The 20,177-nt window shown below is 40.8% G+C and overlaps 1 protein-coding gene across 1 annotated transcript; it reads right to left on the bottom strand.

Annotated features, from left to right (window-relative positions):
* Positions 1 to 321: 321 nt before the first annotated feature.
* On the bottom strand, positions 322 to 20,091 carry EXOG (exo/endonuclease G). The gene is made up of 6 exons (XM_083579949.1): positions 19,844 to 20,091; positions 16,526 to 16,675; positions 15,337 to 15,476; positions 14,664 to 14,740; positions 13,584 to 13,698; positions 322 to 1,299 (listed from the first exon to the last, which is right to left on the bottom strand). The coding sequence occupies exons 1-6, from the start codon at positions 20,052 to 20,054 to the stop codon at positions 838 to 840; spliced, it is 1,155 nt and encodes a 384-aa protein (XP_083436075.1). The 5' UTR covers positions 20,055 to 20,091; the 3' UTR covers positions 322 to 837.
* Between the last annotated feature and the right edge of the window lie 86 nt (positions 20,092 to 20,177).

The following is a 20,177-nucleotide window of genomic DNA, read 5'->3' as shown; positions in this document are numbered from 1 at the left end:
GCAAACCTAGCAATGTAGCAAAGCTTCTCTTACTGGCAACCTGAAATTATAGCAGGCTGTGTCCAAACACAAGCAGAGAAACACAAGCAGCCATTGGTGACAAAGGTCACTGCCCAGAATTCAATCTTGCTTGTTACAGAAATCAAGGAGGAGGACCCTGTCAGTAGGAACTGGCTGTTTCCTCTATAAAGTTCTTGTGAGCATTTAGGCTGCGAACTTAGCTGTCAAAAGAACCAGAGATGCTGGTTGAAGTAAAACACATAACATTTTTCTCTAAGAAGGCTTTCACTGCAGTGTGTGGAATAAAAGCAAGAATCAAAATCTTGGGGAAACATTTATTAAAAACTTGCTTGGGAACTGCCCCCCACCCCCCGGTTCTTGAATCGTCAGTTTATACAAATAGTCACTTACAAATGAATTTGTTCTCAAGAGGCATTTCTAGAGATTTAGATGAATGAAAACAAAGAAAAGGCTAAAAAAAAATACAGCTGGCAAAGAATTATATAAATAATATATTTATTTCTACAGCATTTCTACAGCATCCTGTTAGAAAAGGAAAGTTATATCTAAGATAGGTCTACTTATATTCCCAAGATGACCATTTTCTATTTTTCTTGTATTCCAGAAGAGATTCAGAATAAAACTTACAACTGATGATTGATTTAGTAAAGGGCACAAACGAGTGACCTTAAGTCTCATTGCCAACCTGTGCCACAGGAGGTGTTTTAATTTCTCAGCAAAGTGCTGCACTTTCAGCATAGGCACACAACCAATGGGGAGGCTTGTCCAAGTTTTCTTCTTAGTAGTAGCAGAGTCTCTGTACAACAGTTCCTCATATTAACCAGATCTCCCTTCTCTAGCTTCCATTGACTTTTGCATTCCTAATTCCTCCTCCTTCTTTTTATAAACCTTTAAGAGATATTCATCGGGCTCAATTCCCTTTTCCTGTAATTCAGACATGATCTTTCTCAACCTTTCCAGTGTCCTTGCACTCTGCAACTTCCGAGTGGTGATGTACAGAGTGAACTCTTCCAAACTCATCAGCTTGCAAGTATCAACCTCACAGATATTTCTAACGTCTTTAGTTTTATTCACCTGTGGGAAGAAAACAAGGCCTGACATTCTCTCCAGGTCTTCAATACTAACTTGGAATTCCGGCAGCTGGTGGTCAAAGCCAATAGCGTCATTGGGTACCACGAAGGCCCCAAGTACCAAAGGATCTGTGGATGTTTCACTTCTTCGGGCCAGAATCACTTTGTAAAGATGCGAGGGTACAGCCACATCATCTTTTCCAATTACCTATCAGCAGAGCAGAGAGATTATATCACTCAAACTCATCAGAAAGGAGGCCATAATCCTCCCATATCTAGAGCTAAAATTTTCTACATAATGTGCAGCTGCCAAACAGATTAAAAGGAACACCATACTGAAGACTCCACTACCCCAACATCAAACCAGCTGCAGTTCTCTCATGTAGAGCTGCCAAAATAAACTCAAGCTGATAATTGACAATGTTCCTATTCATGAAATACATAAATGAAATATGGTAAAAGGAAAACGTGATGACTACCTTCTATAGTTTATAAACCAAAGACAAAGCCCATGGAATCTGTGAATAGTACAAGAGGCAATCAATATAACAGATTATTATAACAATGACATTGAAGTAAGAGTACATAAGAATTTATTTGAAATGGTCTCCAATTGTAACACATGGAAATTAGGCACAATGTAGTCAAAAAAGCACTAAAAAGACCAAAAAGACAAAAAGAACTATTACAGAGTTCTTGGTGAGATCTCTCAAAAGTCTGGAGAAAGACAGTAAAAAGCATCATAAATTCTCTGTGAAAGAATGTCTACCCAACAAACAACCTGGTTAAATAGCAGTGACCCTGCCTTCTTTTATTGTATCCTGGGAACAGATTAGCAGTCTCAATTATCAAGAACAAGAGGGACAAGTGACAAAATATAGAGTTTTCAGTTCAGGGCCATCACCTTTTCCAAGATATTGTATTCCCTTTCCTTCTCCCCTGCCCTCTGTTTCCCATATCCTAACATACGCCCCACACAACAGCCAGTCAGCATTTTGTGATCATTGAGCATGCTTTTTTTTTTTACTTTATTTATACTTATGCATCATACAAACATTAAATAAAACAAGCAAATAATACCAAAACAAAAAAAATGCAAAGCCAGAAATACAAAAATACAAACTTAATGACATAGACATAGTTCATTGAGCATGTTCAGTCTTCTTTAGGCTGTTTTTTTTGGGGGGGGTGTCTCCCCTCCCTTTTTCTGGACTTCTGCAAACCTTGGGGTTCCCCTGAGTCTGCTGATACCTCACTCTTGTGCATGGATATAGTAGTTTTGGCTAAACAGATATCAGCTCTCAGAAAATGTTTGCTATTAGTATAAATGATTCTTTGATCTTCTGGAAAGCTGACGAGTCTACTGTAGTTGGTTTTAAGGGAGCCATGACAATGAAACCAGTTTAAAACTGGGTTATAGTGGTACTGCCAAGCTTGGGGAAAACATTTTATCAGGATGGTTAAACAGATGCTGTATAAATCAACAATGATGTTTGCCTTTTCCCCACAGATTGTTTCAGAACACTGATTGCAAAAAATTCCTCTTGTACCCTATACAACTGATTTGCCATTAAACTGATCAAAATGAAGAGGTGCTAAATTTGCTGTGATTGCAGGAAAAGAAAATATTTACCAAAGATGGATGTCTTTCATTCATAACACACACAAGTTGTTTTCCAGGTCATAGCTGATTACTTAAAAACAAAATGGTTTTAGTATCAGTATGTCAGACTTAGGACCAACACACTCTGCTTCACATGCTATATAATATAGTCACATATATGAGAGCAGGTTTTCACCAAATTTATGGAACTTTTTCACAACAGTCACTGCGTGAAGACAGGACTGCATTTCTATTTGAAAGCTACTCTGGGAGTAAAAATGCTTTAAATAGGCACATAAAAGCACACTGGAGCATGTATGCACATATCTGAGGGTAGAGCAAGGCCTGGGGGAAAAAACTGCTTCCATGTGACTAGGGGCTCCATGTTGAAAGTATGAAGTATATATTTGTGCAATATCAACCATCTCAGATGCTACAATCAGCGGTATCATCATCATGTTGGTGGTATCATCACTGAGGGCTGCCCAGCTGGCACTGAACTGTGACAAGGTCTTTTCAGTGGTAGCTCCCTGTTTGTGGAATGCCCACCTAGTCAGGTGTGTCTGCCTCCCTCATTACTGTATTGACTTTCAGAAGCAATTTGAAAACATTCCTGTTTATCCAGGCATTTGATGGCTGAAAGGAACTATTCCTGGCAACCTTGAGATCTCTGGTTGAGATAATGGTTTTATTAACAGCTTTTAGAATATTTTTAATATTCCAGTACTGTTCCAGTACTGTTGTGTTTGCTGCCTTGGGCTCTTCTGGAAGGAAGGGCGGGACATAAATAAATAAATAAATGTATTTTTAAAAATAAATAAATGTAAAGGGTGATATATGCTGGGAGGGGAGAAGAACATTGGCAATGGAGGATCATCCCCTGCTCAGTTGGAAGGATACGCTTGTTAAAAATTATGGAATTCTCAAACTGATCTTCCTCCTCTTTCATTCCATTCCATGTAGCAAGTCTTGAGTGACACACATACACACACAGCACTCAGCTATGTAGATATAGTAGCTTTCTTTTTTCAAAGTTACAGAACCCATTTTGTGAACAACATGGAATCCTGGACTTCCATGGCTTATGAGAGAGAAGTGGGTGGTCTCTGCATGTACGACCCGCTCACCCATGAGGCGGAGTGAAACAGCCTGCCTTGGGTGGTGATATCTTGCGCCGAAGTGCCCCCACAGGTGCTCCACTCACCACAGGCGGAGTTGTGCAACTACTGCTTGAGATCTCACAAGATCTCTCCGGAAGCCGTTGCTGTGTGACCCCAGGAAATGAGGCTTGGGGCGGGGGGCAGCATAGCACACCACCTTCCTGTTTTGCCTCCAGTGGTGAAATGGAATGGACCGCCTCTGCCTTCATGCACAGAGCTCTGACATCCACAAGGATCTATCAGAGCCTCTGGAGCACAACAAAGTGGTTAAAGACTGTGTACTTTTATGTGATCAGCTATGGTAGTGCTTTCTTATTTGCAATGGGAGGTAGCAGTATCTTGCACAGAAGTAGCGAAAATACCAATCAACTGACAGAGCAACAACAAGAACAAGAGACTAACTCCCACCACGTGAACGGCACTGCAAAAGACTTTTATGATTATAGTGCATTTTTGAGACAGGTAATGTGCATTGTTCCACATGATTGCTCAGCCCAAGCAAGCTGAAAAAATATCAGCATGTTCATAAGCTATGTCTTTGTAGTTTTGAAAGTAATGTCTTCATTCTGAGAAGCGGTTCAAGCATGGGACTCTGGATATTTTATGCCCGAGTGCCACCTAGTGGCTTTTTAGATGTAGGTGCTCTATTCAAGAGCTTGCACATCAATTTCCATAATTTAGATCCGACACACATTTCTCTCGCTGCTTGACTGAGACAGACAGAGAGCATATGCCCTTATGGTAAGTGAACAGAAAGCATCTGAAAACTATTCATGCACACATGTCTTCTTTGATTTGTGATCATCTATTCACATACAAGGGATGATGAGAGATTCACCATTTGCATCTTCTGCTGCAGCAGCGACACAGTCTGGCCAGAGAACAGCAGTGGCCTTTTTACAGTGTCAAAGACTTGCTGTGATTTAAAAGCTAGCACAAATAAAAACAAACTACAGTATTACATAGTGGAATTTGGTCCCCCCATCATGCTATCTAATTTACTGTTTCATTTGTACGATTTGTATCCAGCCTTTCGTCATAAAATGGCAGGCCACAAAATACAAAAACAAACAAACATAAAAACAGTCTTTAAAAATAATATAACTTTAAAAATATGGAATCTGGTTTTGTATATAGATTATTTATTTTAAATCATTTTTATACAACCTTTCATTTTTTTTAAACAACCTCAAAGCATGACTCACACCTCACAGCGTAACTGAGGTGGTCTAGGAAGATACCACGGTTAATGGTATCACAAACCACTGAGACATCAAGCAAAAGCAACAAGGTCACACAGACCCTGTCCCTCTTCTGGGTCATCCATTAGGACAACCAAGGCCCATTCCCTCCTGAAACTCGAATGGATCTAGAATGGGTCTAGATAATTGGTCTTCTTCCCACCTCAGAGTCCTGCAAATGGACTACTAAGTACCTTCCACAAAATGGGCACAGTAGCAACCAGATGGCGCTATCATTAGCACAAAGAGAGAATCCAAAAACACACAGTTCATAAGGAAATAGAGCAAGGCATTGCTTAGGGGGTGGGGGAAATAAGTGGTTTAATTCACAATATAATCACAGTTACAGGACATGTTGTTGAACCTCTATCAATTTTGTTCTGCTAACTTACTATATATAAATTTGTTGACACCACTGGGTTAGTTTGGAAGACTTCAGTATTGTGGGAGACCAATAGAGAGTGGCTGGCCACCACACTGTTCTGATTTTGCTGAGACTGGTATAAAAAGGAACAGCTAGCAGAGGCATTCCTTTATGTCAGATCTATCTAACACTATTACCTCTACCCGAGTTGATTTAAGATAAGGTGACACCTAGGCTTTCAACAAAGTCTCTTAGCTAGTTGATTCCAGGATGGCATGTCTGTTCCATCAGTGAAGCTTTGTCCTGGGCTGACCAGAAATGCTCTCTCCTGAAGACAGGAGGGACCAGCCACACCAAATGTGTACAGTAAGCCACCATTGTTCAGTTATGATCATCTGTTGTAGTTAAAACCTTTTGGGACCAGCAACAAGATTTATTGCAACAGGACCTTGTGAGTGATTTATTCAAAGCTGGGAAAAATGAGCTGCTTTGTTGTTTTTGTCTATGCTTAACCCACATAAATGCCCCAAATTCACCAGCCACTGCTAAATCATATTTTATGAGATGTGGCTGAGAAAACTGTATTTCTGTGGCTGAGAAAACTGTATTTCTGTGGCTGAGAAAACTGTATTTCTGGGGCACTCACAGTGAGGGGTGCTAGCCCCATCACCTGCTATTAGCATGTCAGGGCTTTGTTCCAACCTTAGTACTTGCTTTGCGGAAACTTCCCATTTTGCAGCCCACCCAAATAAAGCAGCTACAACAGGTCAATAAAGAGAGGGAGAATGCCAATCTGCTATGACAGGTAAGTGTGCAAAGCGAATGATTACAACACATGAAAAAAAGCAATGTGTCTGCATTTCACTACCAGTGTCAATTACTGAAAGTATACCTGGAACAATGGCCCAGTGTAATAGCTTTTCTCGGTTTCGTACTGCTGCAGAAATCTGGGTCTCATGACTTTGAATCGTTTGATGGTGTGTTTCAGCTGGAATATTGGTCAAAATTTCTAACTTTACTAGACACATACCACATTATTCATAGGACTGAATGTCAGGAACCATTGTCCCTTCTATTCTACCCTAGTAAAGGTAAAGGGACACTGACCATTAGGTCCAGTCGCGGACGACTCTGGGGTTGTGGCGCTCAACTCACTTTATTGGCCGAGGGAGCCGGCATACAGCTTTCCCGGTCATGTGGCCAGCATGACTAAGCCACTTCTGGCGAACCAGAGCAGCACACGGAAACACCGTTTACCTTCCCACCAGAGTGGTACCTATTTAACTACTTGCACTTTGACGTGCTTTCGAACTGCTAGGTTGGCAGGAGCAGGGACCAAACAACGGGAGCTCACCCCGTCGCAGGGATTCGAACCGCCGACCTTCTGATCGGCAAGTCCTAGGCCCTGTGGTTTAACCCACAGCGCCACCCACGTCCCTTTTCTATTCTACCCTACCTGGGAGCAAAATAAATTACCCCAAACAAACTGTGTTCACAATGGCTACTGCACAACCCTGAAACTGGCATCAGTAGACGACCTGACCCAAACCCAAATCTGAACTTCTTGTAGGTGTCACAAAAACATTTATTTGAACTTATCATTTGGTGGTGGGAATAAATGCTGGCAATATGATGGGGTTTTCACATTCAAGGCATAATCCAAATAAAAGTTGGTGTGCAGTTAAGTAATTATAGTGCAATCCTATGCTAAGTCATGATTATGTCGAGGTATATGGGCCATAGCTCAGTGATAGAGCATCTGCTTTGCATGCAAAAGGTCTCAAGATTCAATTCCTGGCATCTCCAGGTAGAGCAAGGGAAGACTTAACCTCTGCAACCCTACCACTAGACAGCATAGACAAAACAAACAAACAAAAACAGCTAGATGGACCAATGGTATGACTCAATATAAGGCAGCTTCCTGTGTTCTCAAGGAGATCAAAGCAATGTAACTGTGCTGGATTGCACTGTTAAGACCCATTTATTTCAATGGAATTTAGGCACTGACTAGGATTGAAAATCAATTGAATAATCATCTGCCTTTAAAACTATTTATTGATTACATTTAGATAAATCAGCATACTACTCAATGTCAATGTTTTTTTTGAAATCCGAAAGTAAAATAACTTTTCATAGATCATAGAATCATAGAGTTGGAAGGAACCCATCTAGGCCAACCGCCTGCAATGCAGGAATATGCAGCTGTCCCATATGGGGATCAAACCTGCAACCTTGACATTATTTTAATATTTGATAAACAAAAACTACTTCTAATTGTCAGAAAGAAACACCACCTTTAACATCTTATTGTAATTTTCCAAACAAAATTAGTATTTAAAAAGCAAAACTAGTCTAAATTTGCTGTCCTATGAATTATGTGACCTTTGATTAATCAACTACAACTTCCATTGACTAATTTACCAATTACACTGTAGCCCTATTTATGCTTCACTTTTTAAATTGTAAGTGGTATCTCTGGGAGTATGTGAGCTAACATCACATCTTCCATTTACATAATGTGGGTTTTGTATGGCACAAAACTGGCCTCATTTTTATGAGACAGAGAATACATAGAACTCTCTAAAAGTATTAAGTTTTCCAATACAAAAATCCAAATGGGTCATAGAGGCAAGTAGTGTTTCATGCTTCCAGAAAGTCACTGAAAAACCCACCACTTAAAACTTTAAAGAAAAATGCATTTTCACCCAGCCTTTCCCTTAAGTTGGTAATGCGAAGCATAACAGTAGAACTTTGCCTGCCAACTGTTTCCCAGGTCAAGCGTTCTTTTAGAAACATATATAAACAGCTATCATATAGCCCTTCTCCAGCTGTAGCAGAGAAAGTGACCTGAAGAAACTATTAGAGAAATACACCTTTAAAGAAAGATATTTCCTCTGTTGGCAACATAAACAGGCAGAGTGTGAGAAGAAATATATCAAGATCTTTGTGAGTCAGTGCCCTCTAGTGAGTGGGCAATGCAATGCCGCCACTGTAAACAAAATTAGTGGATATCACTGGACCTTTGCCTCAGAGATGGCAATTACCTGAGATTTCTGCAGGGTACGGTCAATAGAAATCAAATTTCATCAAGACTTAGCTGCCAGCACACATTATCCACCGCTGCACACTTCACCTTGCATCAGAGGCAATGTTGTCAGATGCATTAAAACAACATCCACAGAAACTCTGCGTGCCCCAGTGACCCTTTCCTTCCCAAATGTACTTCAGAATCCTTGAAATCTTGGTGGAACTCTGTAGGCTCAGAAAAATAACCTTATTCCACCTCATCCACAAACTATGTTGTTCCGCTCCAGGCAAGGCTGCGCCACAAGAACTGCCATACCAAATCAGGCTAAAGAGCCATCTAGCCAAGTCCTCTGCCTCTAATGGCGGCCAGCCAGGTGCTTCAGGGGAGCTCAAACGCATGATGGGGATAGCAATCCCCTGTAAGCCTACTACCCCTACGAGTGATCTAATCCATTTTTAAAGCTGCTGGTGCTACAGGCCATCAAAACATTCTGTGGCAGTGATGACCACCACAGATGTGGACATACCGCTCCACTGGTCTGCCCTGAATCAAATTTTAGTCAAGTTCATTGGATGACCTTAGAATTGTAGCCTTTTAGAAAGACATAAATCAGAGGAATTATCTTAACTTTCAAAGTGAGCCACAGACAACATTACTGATACTCATTTTTTAATCAGCTATCTAGGACCAGAATAACGAGAAGGTGGGGTCCAAAAAAATCGTTTAACTGCAATATAACTGTGCAATGATTTCTAGACACACTATCCTCTTTGTTTCAGAATAAGCCTGTGGCTTCCTTGGGCACAGTGTCTCCAATGAAGTGTTTGGTTTTCCCAAGCTGTTACTTGAGCGATGACACTGACCATTAAATATCTTCCTGAAGATAACATTATTCTAACAGATATCACCTCAGGCCTGGCCCGTTCACTCGAGCTTTATTATAAACATCCTTTACAGAAGGGAACTAACATTGGTGCTGTGCAGAATTCGCTTCTCCATTAGATTTATTTTTCTGGTTACAATTGTCTTAAAACAATATGAAGTATCCACTACTCCATTACTCTCTGGATTACTGTTGTTATTGGCTGCTTTTTACTGCTTTTGTCCTTTTTACCCAGCTTTTCAATCTCAGAAGGCTCTATCAGGAGGAGACTTCAGGGAGCTCCAAGTTAACATGATGTGAAACCTAGACTCCAAAGGGGCTTCTGCTTGATGTTACTTCAGTATTTACTCCCACTTTGGTCATATGTACTGAAATAGGAAAACCATGAAAGCCAATGAAATATAGGACCTCTCTCTTGACCTGGATATGATTGAATCCTTTTGTGTCCCCCTAAAAGGTGTAGACAGTACCACTTGGCAGCAACAAATGTATTGTGTCCTGCCTTCATTGTTTAAGGTAATTGTCCTTGAAATTAATGAGAAAATGATAACATATTCTTAGGAGATATTATTAGCATTCATATTAATTCTGCATCCCTCCTTCAGACATTGTTATTCTTTTGGAAGGATGTTTATCATTCCAATCTTGTGTATTAAATAGAAAATCTGCCTACTGTGTCCATCACACTCTCTTGTTCCCCATCAGCATATAATTTATTTTTTTAAAGCATACAAAATTTATTAGCAAAATTATGAGTTGGTACTGTTAGTGATACACTTATTTATTTTCTCACAATGCTATAAAAGCTACTAGTAATACAGGGATGCTTTTTTAAAAAAGTCATCCCAAGTGTACAGAATATTTGCAGAGAAAATGCCTGTAATTCTTGAGAAATCACAGAATTGTAGAGTCTGAAGGGTCCGCGAGGGTCATCTACCATCCACAATGCAGGAATCTCAGCTAAAGCATCCATGACAGATGGGCATTCAAACTCTGCTTAAAAACCTCCATGGAAGGAGAGTCCGCCACCTCCCGAGGAACAGCTCTGTCGAACAGCTCTTACTATCAGAAAATTCTTGTTTAGTCAGAATCTCCTTTCTTCTAACTAGAATCTATCTTCTAAACTCTTTCTTAGAAAAAAATATATTAAGTTCTTCCGAAAAACCCTCAGTGAAAACAGCTGGTCAAAGTTCTTTAAAAACAACTGTTTATGACAGACAGACAGGAAAAAAATTCTTTTTTTAATTAAAAAAAACCCTTGTCATTAAAACTCAATTAAAAATATTTGATAAAAGCCCACAACTGCTTGCCAAGGCTGGCGGGGGAAGGGTTTGTCCCCAGTGTTGCACTCAAATCTTTTTCAGATCAATAATTAGTAAAGTATGATTCCCCAGCATCCCGAGAAATCCATCAGAGAAGCATAATTGTTCAAAATGTAGATGATCTGACCTTCCTCAGAATGAAAAATCCTGAGGTTTCATACAGGTTTGGTAAGACCCATTATCCACATGCTATTCACATTTTTAAAATAAAGTGAACAGAATAATTCAACATCATTAACAGTGAAAGGCAAACATAACTGAATAGCTATAATTGAATAACAAGGCAGACATTAATTAATGTGTATGCTTAATCAGCTAATTCACAAGCCATTTAGATTTAAGGCTTTGTAGTTGGAAAATCCCCTCCTAAAGTGTAAGGGCAATTCTGTAAGAGAATGACCTGCCTAGAGGGCTTGTATAAATTCCCTTCTTTATTTCGCTTGTTTCATCCACTTTAAATCAGTTGAGGGAGGCAATCCAGGGCATTCTCCAACTCAGAGGAAAAAACTAGGGATCTGATCCATGCTTATTTAAAACAAATCCAAGCCAGTAAGCCATTTTTGGTGGCCAATGCTTCCTCAGGCAGTTGGAGCCGATACATTAACACATCACCAAGAGCCTCTGAACAGCTCTCAAACAGTGGGCTGCATCCAAGCAACAGATTCACAAAGTAAACCTGATAAAAATCACCTTATAATGTTTTTAATATGCCAAAAGTCAACGTGAGAAATAATCCCTCTGAACATCTTGCTTTCTGGTGGATGTGTTTCATGGCAGAAGTAAACCTGAGTCCTGTAGGACTTTGTTCTCAAGAAACTGTGTGGGGAACCTTTGGCCCTCCAGATGTTGCTAAACTATGACTCCCATCATCATGATAGCTGTGCTTGCTGGGAGTTGTAGTTCAGTAACATTTGGAGGGATTTCAGTAACATATAGGGACACGGGTGGCGGTGTGGGTAAAACCTCAGCGCCTAGGTAAAACCGCTGTGGGTAAAACCTCAGCGCCTAGGACTTGCCGATCGCATGGTCGGCGGTTCGAATCCCCACGGCGGGGTGCGCTCCCGTCGTTCGGTCCCAGCGCCTGACAACCTAGCAGTTCGAAAGCACCCCTGGGTGCAAGTAGATAAATAGGGACCGCTTACCAGCGGGAAGGTAAACGGCGTTCTGTGTGCTGCGCTGGCTCGCCAGATGCAGCTTGTCACGCTGGCCACGTGACCCGGAAGTGTCTGCGGACAGCGCTGGCTCCCGGCCTATAGAGTGAGATGAGCGCACAACCCTAGAGTCTGGCAAGACTGGCCCGTACGGGCAGGGGTACCTTTACCTTTACCTTTTAACATTTGGAGGGCCAAAAATTCCTCACACCTGGTGTATAGAGATGCTGCCTAATATGGTTTCTCACAGCAGCATTGTATTTATTCATTTGTGAGAGTGATAATATTTACAGTCTTGTTTGCAAAAGAATTCTTATTTTTGCTAAACATATTCTGTTTTATTCGTAATTTATCTAGTCATTCTCTTTGTTTAAATTAAACATAGGTTAAAAATAAAAGATCCAAGTCCATATACTTCAGTAATGAAATTCCCTCAAATAAGAGACTTTCAATGAAATATTAAGCATATATAAGGGAGAGAATCCAGAGTCTGGGAATTCTGGGTGACAAAATTACAAATTTTGCATTTAATATGGGTTCAATCTGAGTGAAATGTAGGAGGAAAAATGATTGCAAATAGAAACATTTAGAAACAAAGATCTGCTAGCAGACAAAAGTCACTAAACTGACATTCTCCAGAGAACAGCAGTATATAAAGCAAGATGCTGTCATTTTGATTTGCTCTGGACGAAGATGGAAAACCTGCTCCTGCCTCTCCAGTGACACAGAAGAGATTCTTCCTGTTGGCATTCTCTTTTACGTTTTCAGACATACATTTATATTCTGCAAATGTGTCTCCCAAATATCAAGTGTGGTCATCAGTCTGTATTTGCAACAATGCTTCACCAAGGCAGACAAAACGATGGCATAGACCTTGAGACACACCAAATTCAGCCAACAGATAGCAGCAGCTTTAGATTAATTTCTTTGGTAATGAGAAGTAAGTGGTAACATAACCCAAGCAAGGAGCAATGCCATAAACAATACTCTGGGAGTTCCTCTCTTTGCTTAAGAGAGCTAAAAATAATCTTATGTCCATAAGGGCAAAACAAAAACACAAAAACAATAGTATAAAGCCATTAATTTAATAGTTAATTTTAAACAGTGCACAGCCACTGGCTGAAAACAATTTAAGTGAGCTTGAAGAGGATATGGCTATAAACCAGAGCTAAAATAATTAATCTATGCATGTTTGTTTGTTTGTTTTTTAAATGTAAAGCATATTTTAATCTCGTATTTCTAGAATTCACAACATTACTTGCATCATATTAAGCAAGTCACAGAACTTCACTTTTCTGGATGCATAATTTTGATTTGTTTCACACACAGCTCTGTTAAAAACCCACCACTTGATTCCTAGTATCTACTGCCTGCAGAGATGGTGTACACTGCATTGCCTCTTACTGTTCTTACTCAGTTCTGTTTGCTGCCCACAAATTGTCACTACTCCTTCCTCACAATACGTGACTTAAATTTTGCTACTTGGGCCACTGGACCTATTCTATGCATGTGATCCCATATTTATATTCATCAGCTGAGACCACAAAGCAAATTCAAAAGGACTACTCAACAGTATAAGGCCTCGAATCGTGCAACCTTACCACCGGTTGTTATTGCCTTTCTCACGCAGTTCCAAGGCTGCATCCAGTTCAACTCCTAAGAAAACCTGCATGGCAGAAAACTCCCAACAAAATCAAAGAGGACTTTGTTCCAATTATATGGCTAGGTTCAATAGCTTACCTGATACACAACCCTTTTTTTCCCATCATCATCCATCTGAGGTAATGTCAAAGGTCCAGAAACAATCCAGACATCTTCAAATCTGTCAGTCAGTTCCCGGCAATACATTTCTAGCCTGAAATTAAGCCAAAATAGTTTAAACATATGGACTAGCCTGGGGCTGGGGAATTCCAAACATACCTAGAACAGAGAAGGGCAGTGGGGCATTTTAGGGATAGGATAACATTTCCCAAGCTAAATATATTAAGTAAGCATGATGAGCAAATGTGAGCTTTAATCTTCAGTTTATTCCTATATGGCACTTTAGCTTGGCAACCAGATCACAAATCAGGTCTCTGCCTTGTTTGCTTCCATTCATATGTATCTTTGCACATGCTTATGTTATTGTTTGGTCTGTACCTTGGGGAAGCTATTAGTGGAAATGCTTCGTTTCCAACATGCTGAGTCAATACTTTAAAAAGCCAATACTTTATTTGCACCTTTTATATTCAAGCTGATTGGTAGAAACAGTGCTTTGTTTCCAACATGCTCAGCAAGTAGAGGTCAGAGTGTATCTGTTTACAATGAGTAGTAGGCAGCGACCCATTCCTGGACTCACCCACATTAGTAGCTACCAAATTAACAGAAACCATTATCATACTGTTTTCCCTGCTTGAAGCGAGCTAATTCTATTTCTGTGCTAGTGTGTGTCTAATTAATTGAATTCCATTCCATTCCATTGGATTTGTAGGCTTTAAAATGCCGTGCACTGTGTGCCTTCAGGAAGAGAAATATTATAAATCTCAATAAATAAATATATGAACCCTGGACTAAGGCTTAATATGCCTGCCACTTGCCCTGGGCAGCACTTCTCTCTTTGCATAAACAGACTATAGGAGCTTTCTGGCTAGATCACCAGAATGCTAATATGTATGCTCCTCCCCAGAGAAAGCTACATAGTTTATCTAGTTTATTTCTTCATTTTTGGTGCTTCTTCCCTTGCCTCCCTCTCTCCAGGTTAGGCTGACACATTATTAAAATGTTTAAAATATCACTAAACAAAATGTTACCTTGAATTTAGTTAATCTAGTAGCAATTTACCTATTCCAGAATCCAGCATTATTCTGATAGTTCTGGGGTACAATGTTGGATAGATAAAATGTTTCTGCCATAGCCTTCTGTAAGAAAAAAAGAATTGTAAACTAAATTTTGGATGGATACCCAGACCTACTTAAAGGCTCAGAATGAAACAGAATAAAGCAGTCATTTGTCAATGTTTATCTCTTTCAGCAAGAACCACTAAGAAGAACATTCTAATGCATTTACACACAGAATAACAGTGCCCCAACATCATTCTGTTACATGATATATTACATTTCAAAACCGGTGCCTTCAAATTCAATCTGCTGTTTAAACTACCCACTTCCCCCTGGTCACTATGGCTAGCACAGTCTTCCCCAAATTGTTGGTCTCCAGATGTTCTGGAGTACCTCTCACCGTCTCTAATCAATAGCCATATTAGCTGGGGCTAATGTGAGTTGTAATCTAAAATGCCAGTTGGGCGCCAAACTGGAGAAGGCTGGGTTAGCAATGTTTTCCAGTTCTCTCAAAGCACTTTCACAGCTCTGTCATTGATTTTAGGAACCATGGATTCTGTTCCAGTCCCATGTTTAAACTACTGCCTAGTTCTGCTGAAAACATGATGTACAAATTGGTTTTAATGTTCTCCCCCCCCAAAAGAAACAACAAGCCAAGAATTAAGTAGCAGTCCTACTGGTGAATATTTGTTATCCCCAGCTGGTGCCATATGGCCTCGTGACCAGCCACTCCCGATGTAGTCTTCATTCAAGGCAGTGAATATTGGAGGGATGCTAGGATCTGGTCTAAATTTGCAATGTTTTCTGTCCGCATTGCCTGAGGAACAAAAACAAGTTGTTCAGCAAACCTTTTCTTTTTTAAAAAATCAAAAACTATACTAAATGCAACTGACAAAACTGCAAAATAAACAGCAATCCTAAACAATATCCTAGAATACAGTCCGTTCACATGGAGCACTGACAAGGCTTATTGATCTCCATTGTTATCCTGTGTGAGCTGGCAGTGTGCATTCAAGACTCCCATGAAACTCTGCATTGCAAGGAAAAACCAGTAGGTGAGCTTTCTTTCAGGGAAGATTGTCCTCTATTACTGATGTTTCTCACCGAGAAATCTGGTAAGCCTCAGATGAGTTCTCTACTCCTACACACATCATGTGCACTTTGCCAATCACTCTACATTGCCTGCAGAGATCCACATGTTTAAGGGTCACAAAGGGAAGAGGATGTAGAAAGGGCAGGAATCACATGGAAATGAAAGCCTTCATTGACTGAACAAGTCCATATCAATGATAAACAAAAAGAAGGGGTTGCTTACATTGGATAAAATGCCTACAAGCTTGCACCAAAACTAGTAGACATCCATACGATATGCTCTTAAATTCCACAGACATCCACTATCTATCTTGCACCTACTGTATCAATTTGAAGTCTCACCCATAGATGAAAATAGTATTTCTGGGCTAGCAAGAAGCACCTTCATGCTCACATATGCTTTCTTCAGGATCTATAAATTTTGGCTGAGCTTGGCTTCTAGGAGGCAGTGAGGTTCAGTTTTCTCATGCCCTGATCCATGGAGGCAAAGCATCCCTCTTTTCTACCTGCTGCCCAGCCACTTCTGCCAGCCACATCTATGAAATCCTGTGCTCTTTACAAGACTATTGAAAGCTTGTCTATGTGGAAAACATAATTTACCCACCTGACAGAAGAATCCTATGCATTTTTTTACTCAGAAGCTCCCCTATGCTCAATGAGGCTTACTCTCAAACAAAGGTCCTATTACTCGTGCACAGCCAGTGAACTGCTTCTAATCCACAAGTAATAAATTAATTACAAGCAATGAACAAATGCACACAAGAGTTCACTTACCCAAAGTCTTATGTTTGGAAATATGTTCAATCACCCATCTAGGCACTCGTTTTGCCTGATCATAAGATAATGCATGATTGGTGTAATGTCTGATCTGTGTTCCAGCTGCAGGAAATCCATACTTTTCCAACACAGTCTCTGCTGTGGGTTCTAAGAGAGAAATAAAGAGTTTTAAGGCCAGAACATGTGGGGTTTGTTTTCTCCCACGGAAGAGTAGCCAGAAAGGCATCAAATGCCCAAGAACCCCATTAACAACTGAGAATTTACCCAAGACTTACGAAACCCTTTTCATTTCTGGTAATTTCAAGTGTATGAGGGTAAGCTCTCTTTCCATGCAAAGCACCACATACATGGATGGTGCCAGTATTATTGCAATGCGCTCTATGTAGGGGTACCCTTGCGCCAGGTTGGGATGCCCGAGTTGGTACAAAATGCTGCAGCTTGACTGCTGATGGAGCCAGACTGCTGCCAGCAAGTAACACCAATGATTATGAGCTTGCACTAGCTACCCTTATGTTACTGGGCCAAGTTCAAGTTTCTTGTATCAATTTTTTTAAGCCCATTAACAACTGGGGTCCAGAGTACCTTCAGGATTGCCTGGCTTCTCAATTGCCTGATCACTAAGACCATTAAGGAAGTCTCTGTTAAGTCGTCCCTCATAGCTCACTCATGGATTGTATTCACCAGGAACTATGTATTCAGTACAGTCAACTGATTCTGTGGAACTAATGATTAAAAATTCACCAGTTTTAATCCTCACAACAACCATGTGAGGTAGGTTATGCTGAGAGAAAAGTGAAATCACTAGCCCATGACCACCCAGTGAGCTTCCTGCCTGGTCACTGTGATAATCTAATTGTCATTAATATTATTTTATTATATTTCCATACCACCCTTTATCTGAAGATCATAGGGCAGTTTATAATATAAAAACACAAAAATATATACCATAATAACAAAAGCCTAAACCTCAATTGAAATGGATTAAAAAATCAGTTTCTTCCAAGAGCACCAGGATCTGGTCTGCAATCACCCGTACAAGAACCTTTCCCAAGAAGGCCCTCCTAACAGTGTGGTGAGTTCTAGTGATCCATCTTGATTACCCAATGCAGAACCTTTAATGTAGTGGGTCCTACTATTTGGAACACCTTTGCCATGGAAATAAGGCATGTACTAAGTATTGCACCATGTGCTTTCAACACATGCTACAAGTTTTAATTTTTACCCAGGCCTTCCCAGATTAGTCTGCAGGCGATGATTTATAGTATACTGTGTTGGTTTGTGTTATTTTATTACAGTATGTACTTTTGTTCTAAACTTTTGTACAATGTTTTGTGATTTTCAAAATGTTGAATGGTTTATACATGTTTCAAAATAAAATAAATAATAATAGTTGAACTGGAAATTGAACCTGGGCCTCCCTAGTTCAAGGCTGATACTCTAACCACTACACCATGACGGCTTATCCAGAGGCATGTGGCGGCTACTGATGGAAGCAGAATTATGGGCTGGATTGACTTTTGGTCTGATGTGTTCTAACAGCAGAGGAGTCCTGCCACAAAATGAGATAGGACGGATCCAGGCATCACCCAACAACAGAGAATTTGAAAGGGAGGTTGATGAGAGCCTACTTCACTTATCACAAAATTAAACTTTCTATCCTTTCAAAACACAAAACATTTTAAAATGTTGTTGGGTTGAGAAGTGATGTGGGCTTATTGTGTACTTGTAACCTTTCGCCCACCACTTCAGATTGATTTTTTGATAACAGTTATACAAATACACTTAAAGCCACCATAAAATGAAAAATATGTCATTGCTAGCAATTTACTGCTGGTGTGATACAGCCAGACAAAACCACTTTCTCAATACAGTGCTGATTGATTTTCAATGTATACAGGGAGAAAAGTGGCAGATGTTATTTTTAATTCAGTTTATATTTAACAATTCAGGAACAAACCACAGGTTGTTTGGTTCGATTTTTGTGCCATGGTAAAAAAAAACCCAGTTGTTTGCATTAAAAAACGTACTACTTTTGCAGAAACAAAAGCGAACAAATGTTTAAAAACTTATTTCAACATAAATTGTTATAAACAGAAAGCAATAGATAAAAGAAACCAAAACTTTGTTCTCTTGTGCACAATTTTTTTCAGACCATGCTGTAAAATGTAACTAGCATGACTCCTAAGGGTCTACAATGCCATATTAATGAAAGGCAAATTCACTGTAAATTTGTGCAATACTTTTTTTCTTTAGAAATCGCTAACGGGGTTTTAGTGGCTAGAGGGAAATTTTTAAATAAAGATGGATAGATAAGAATGGGAGACCACCAGGAGTCCCATTTAAAAGTTCAATCTAGATAAACTGCTTTTTTTTTCTTAAAAAAAAGATATTTAAGTGTTGAAGAGAAATGTAAGCATTTGAGGAAATGTTAACATTTCATTTTCAACTGCTGGCCACTGTAGAAAACAGTATGCTGCGCTAAATGAGCCTTTGGTCTGATCTTGTGGAAGAGTGATAATCAGCTCAGTCACACAGGGTTTCCAAAACTTGGGTCTCCAGCTGTTGTTGTTTTTTTGGACTACAACTCCCATCATCCCTAGCTGGCAGAACCAGTGGTCAGGGATAATGGGAACTGTAGTCCAAAAAGCAGCTGGAGACCCAAGTTTTGGAAACCCTGGTAGAAGACAAGCTGTCCCCAGGATATTCCTGGTTCAGTCCCCAATGGGATCTGCCTAAAACCCTGGGGCGCCTCTGCCAGTCCGTGTAGGCAGTACTGAACTGGATGGCACAAGGGTCCCAATTCAGTGCAAAGCACCTTCTCATATTCCTATTAAACTGCGCCAGATCAACAATAAGGTAAAAAAAACAGGAAAACAACACGGAAAACGCTGGAGAAAAATCAACAGCAAAAACGTCATGAAGAACACCTGGTTTGTTTGGTTTTTTTTTTAACATGGCACCCAAATGCTACCCAAACCGGTGCCCGGCGGGAAAATAGAAAACTCTTCAAATTATCCCGAAACTGTCGAAATTAGCTGTTGCTAATCCTTTTATTACAAAAAAATGTAAGCATTATATCGGCAATATTCCTCTCCGGTCTCCTTTTTTTATATGATGATCTTTAGTGGAAAGCTCTGCAGGCGCAGACCCGCCGCTGACTGAGGGCAGCCTTCTGTATAGCAGGCCCCACTTTCCCCCTCAGCCGCGCGTCGCCAACGGGCGCCCTCAGCCATCGTTCCAGCCGCCGTGACCGGAGAGCAGCGCTGCCGCCAGCAAGCCGGGTCGACAGTTGCGCCTGCGCACTCGCTCGCTTACCCTCCTGAGGCGGCGGCGGCGGCAGCGGCGGTTGCTGTTTTGCCGAGGCGGCGGCGGCCACGGAGCTCTGCAGGGCCGCGGGTGGGAGACGGGGCTCCCCGAGGAGTTTGCGGGCAGCCAGCGCAGAGGCCGCGGCTCCCAGCGCCGCCCCGCACACGAAGCCGCCGAAGAAGCGGCTCCGGGCGAGGCGGGCGCCCAGCGACCCGGCCATGATCGCGGGCCTGAGGGAGGGGGAGGAACCTTTCCGCCTCCGCCTCTTTTTGCTCCGCCTCGTGAGGGGAGGAAAAAGCGCGCGAAAGCCAAGCTCGCCAACGGGCGGCGCCGCCCTGAAGCA

The sequence above is a fragment of the Podarcis filfolensis genome (assembly GCF_964270895.1).
Source record: "Podarcis filfolensis genome assembly, chromosome: 12".
NCBI classification, from domain to species: domain Eukaryota; kingdom Metazoa; phylum Chordata; class Lepidosauria; order Squamata; family Lacertidae; genus Podarcis; species Podarcis filfolensis.
The sequence above is the reverse complement of the archived record's forward strand: the minus strand, read 5'-3'. Positions and strand labels throughout refer to the sequence as shown.

What these genes read in the sequence shown, in the direction of transcription:
- EXOG (XM_083579949.1), bottom strand. Translation starts at nt 20,054, where the DNA reads ATGGCCGGGTCGCTGGGCGCCCGCCTCGCCCGGAGCCGCTTCTTCGGC. An exon ending in GCCGCCGCCGCCTCAGGAGG is followed by an intron (nt 16,676 to 19,843) that starts GTAAGCGAGCGA and finishes TTTCTCTCTTAG; the next exon opens with AACCCACAGCAGAGACTGTG. An exon ending in TTCCAAACATAAGACTTTGG is followed by an intron (nt 15,477 to 16,525) that starts GTAAGTGAACTC and finishes TTTGTTCCTCAG; the next exon opens with GCAATGCGGACAGAAAACAT.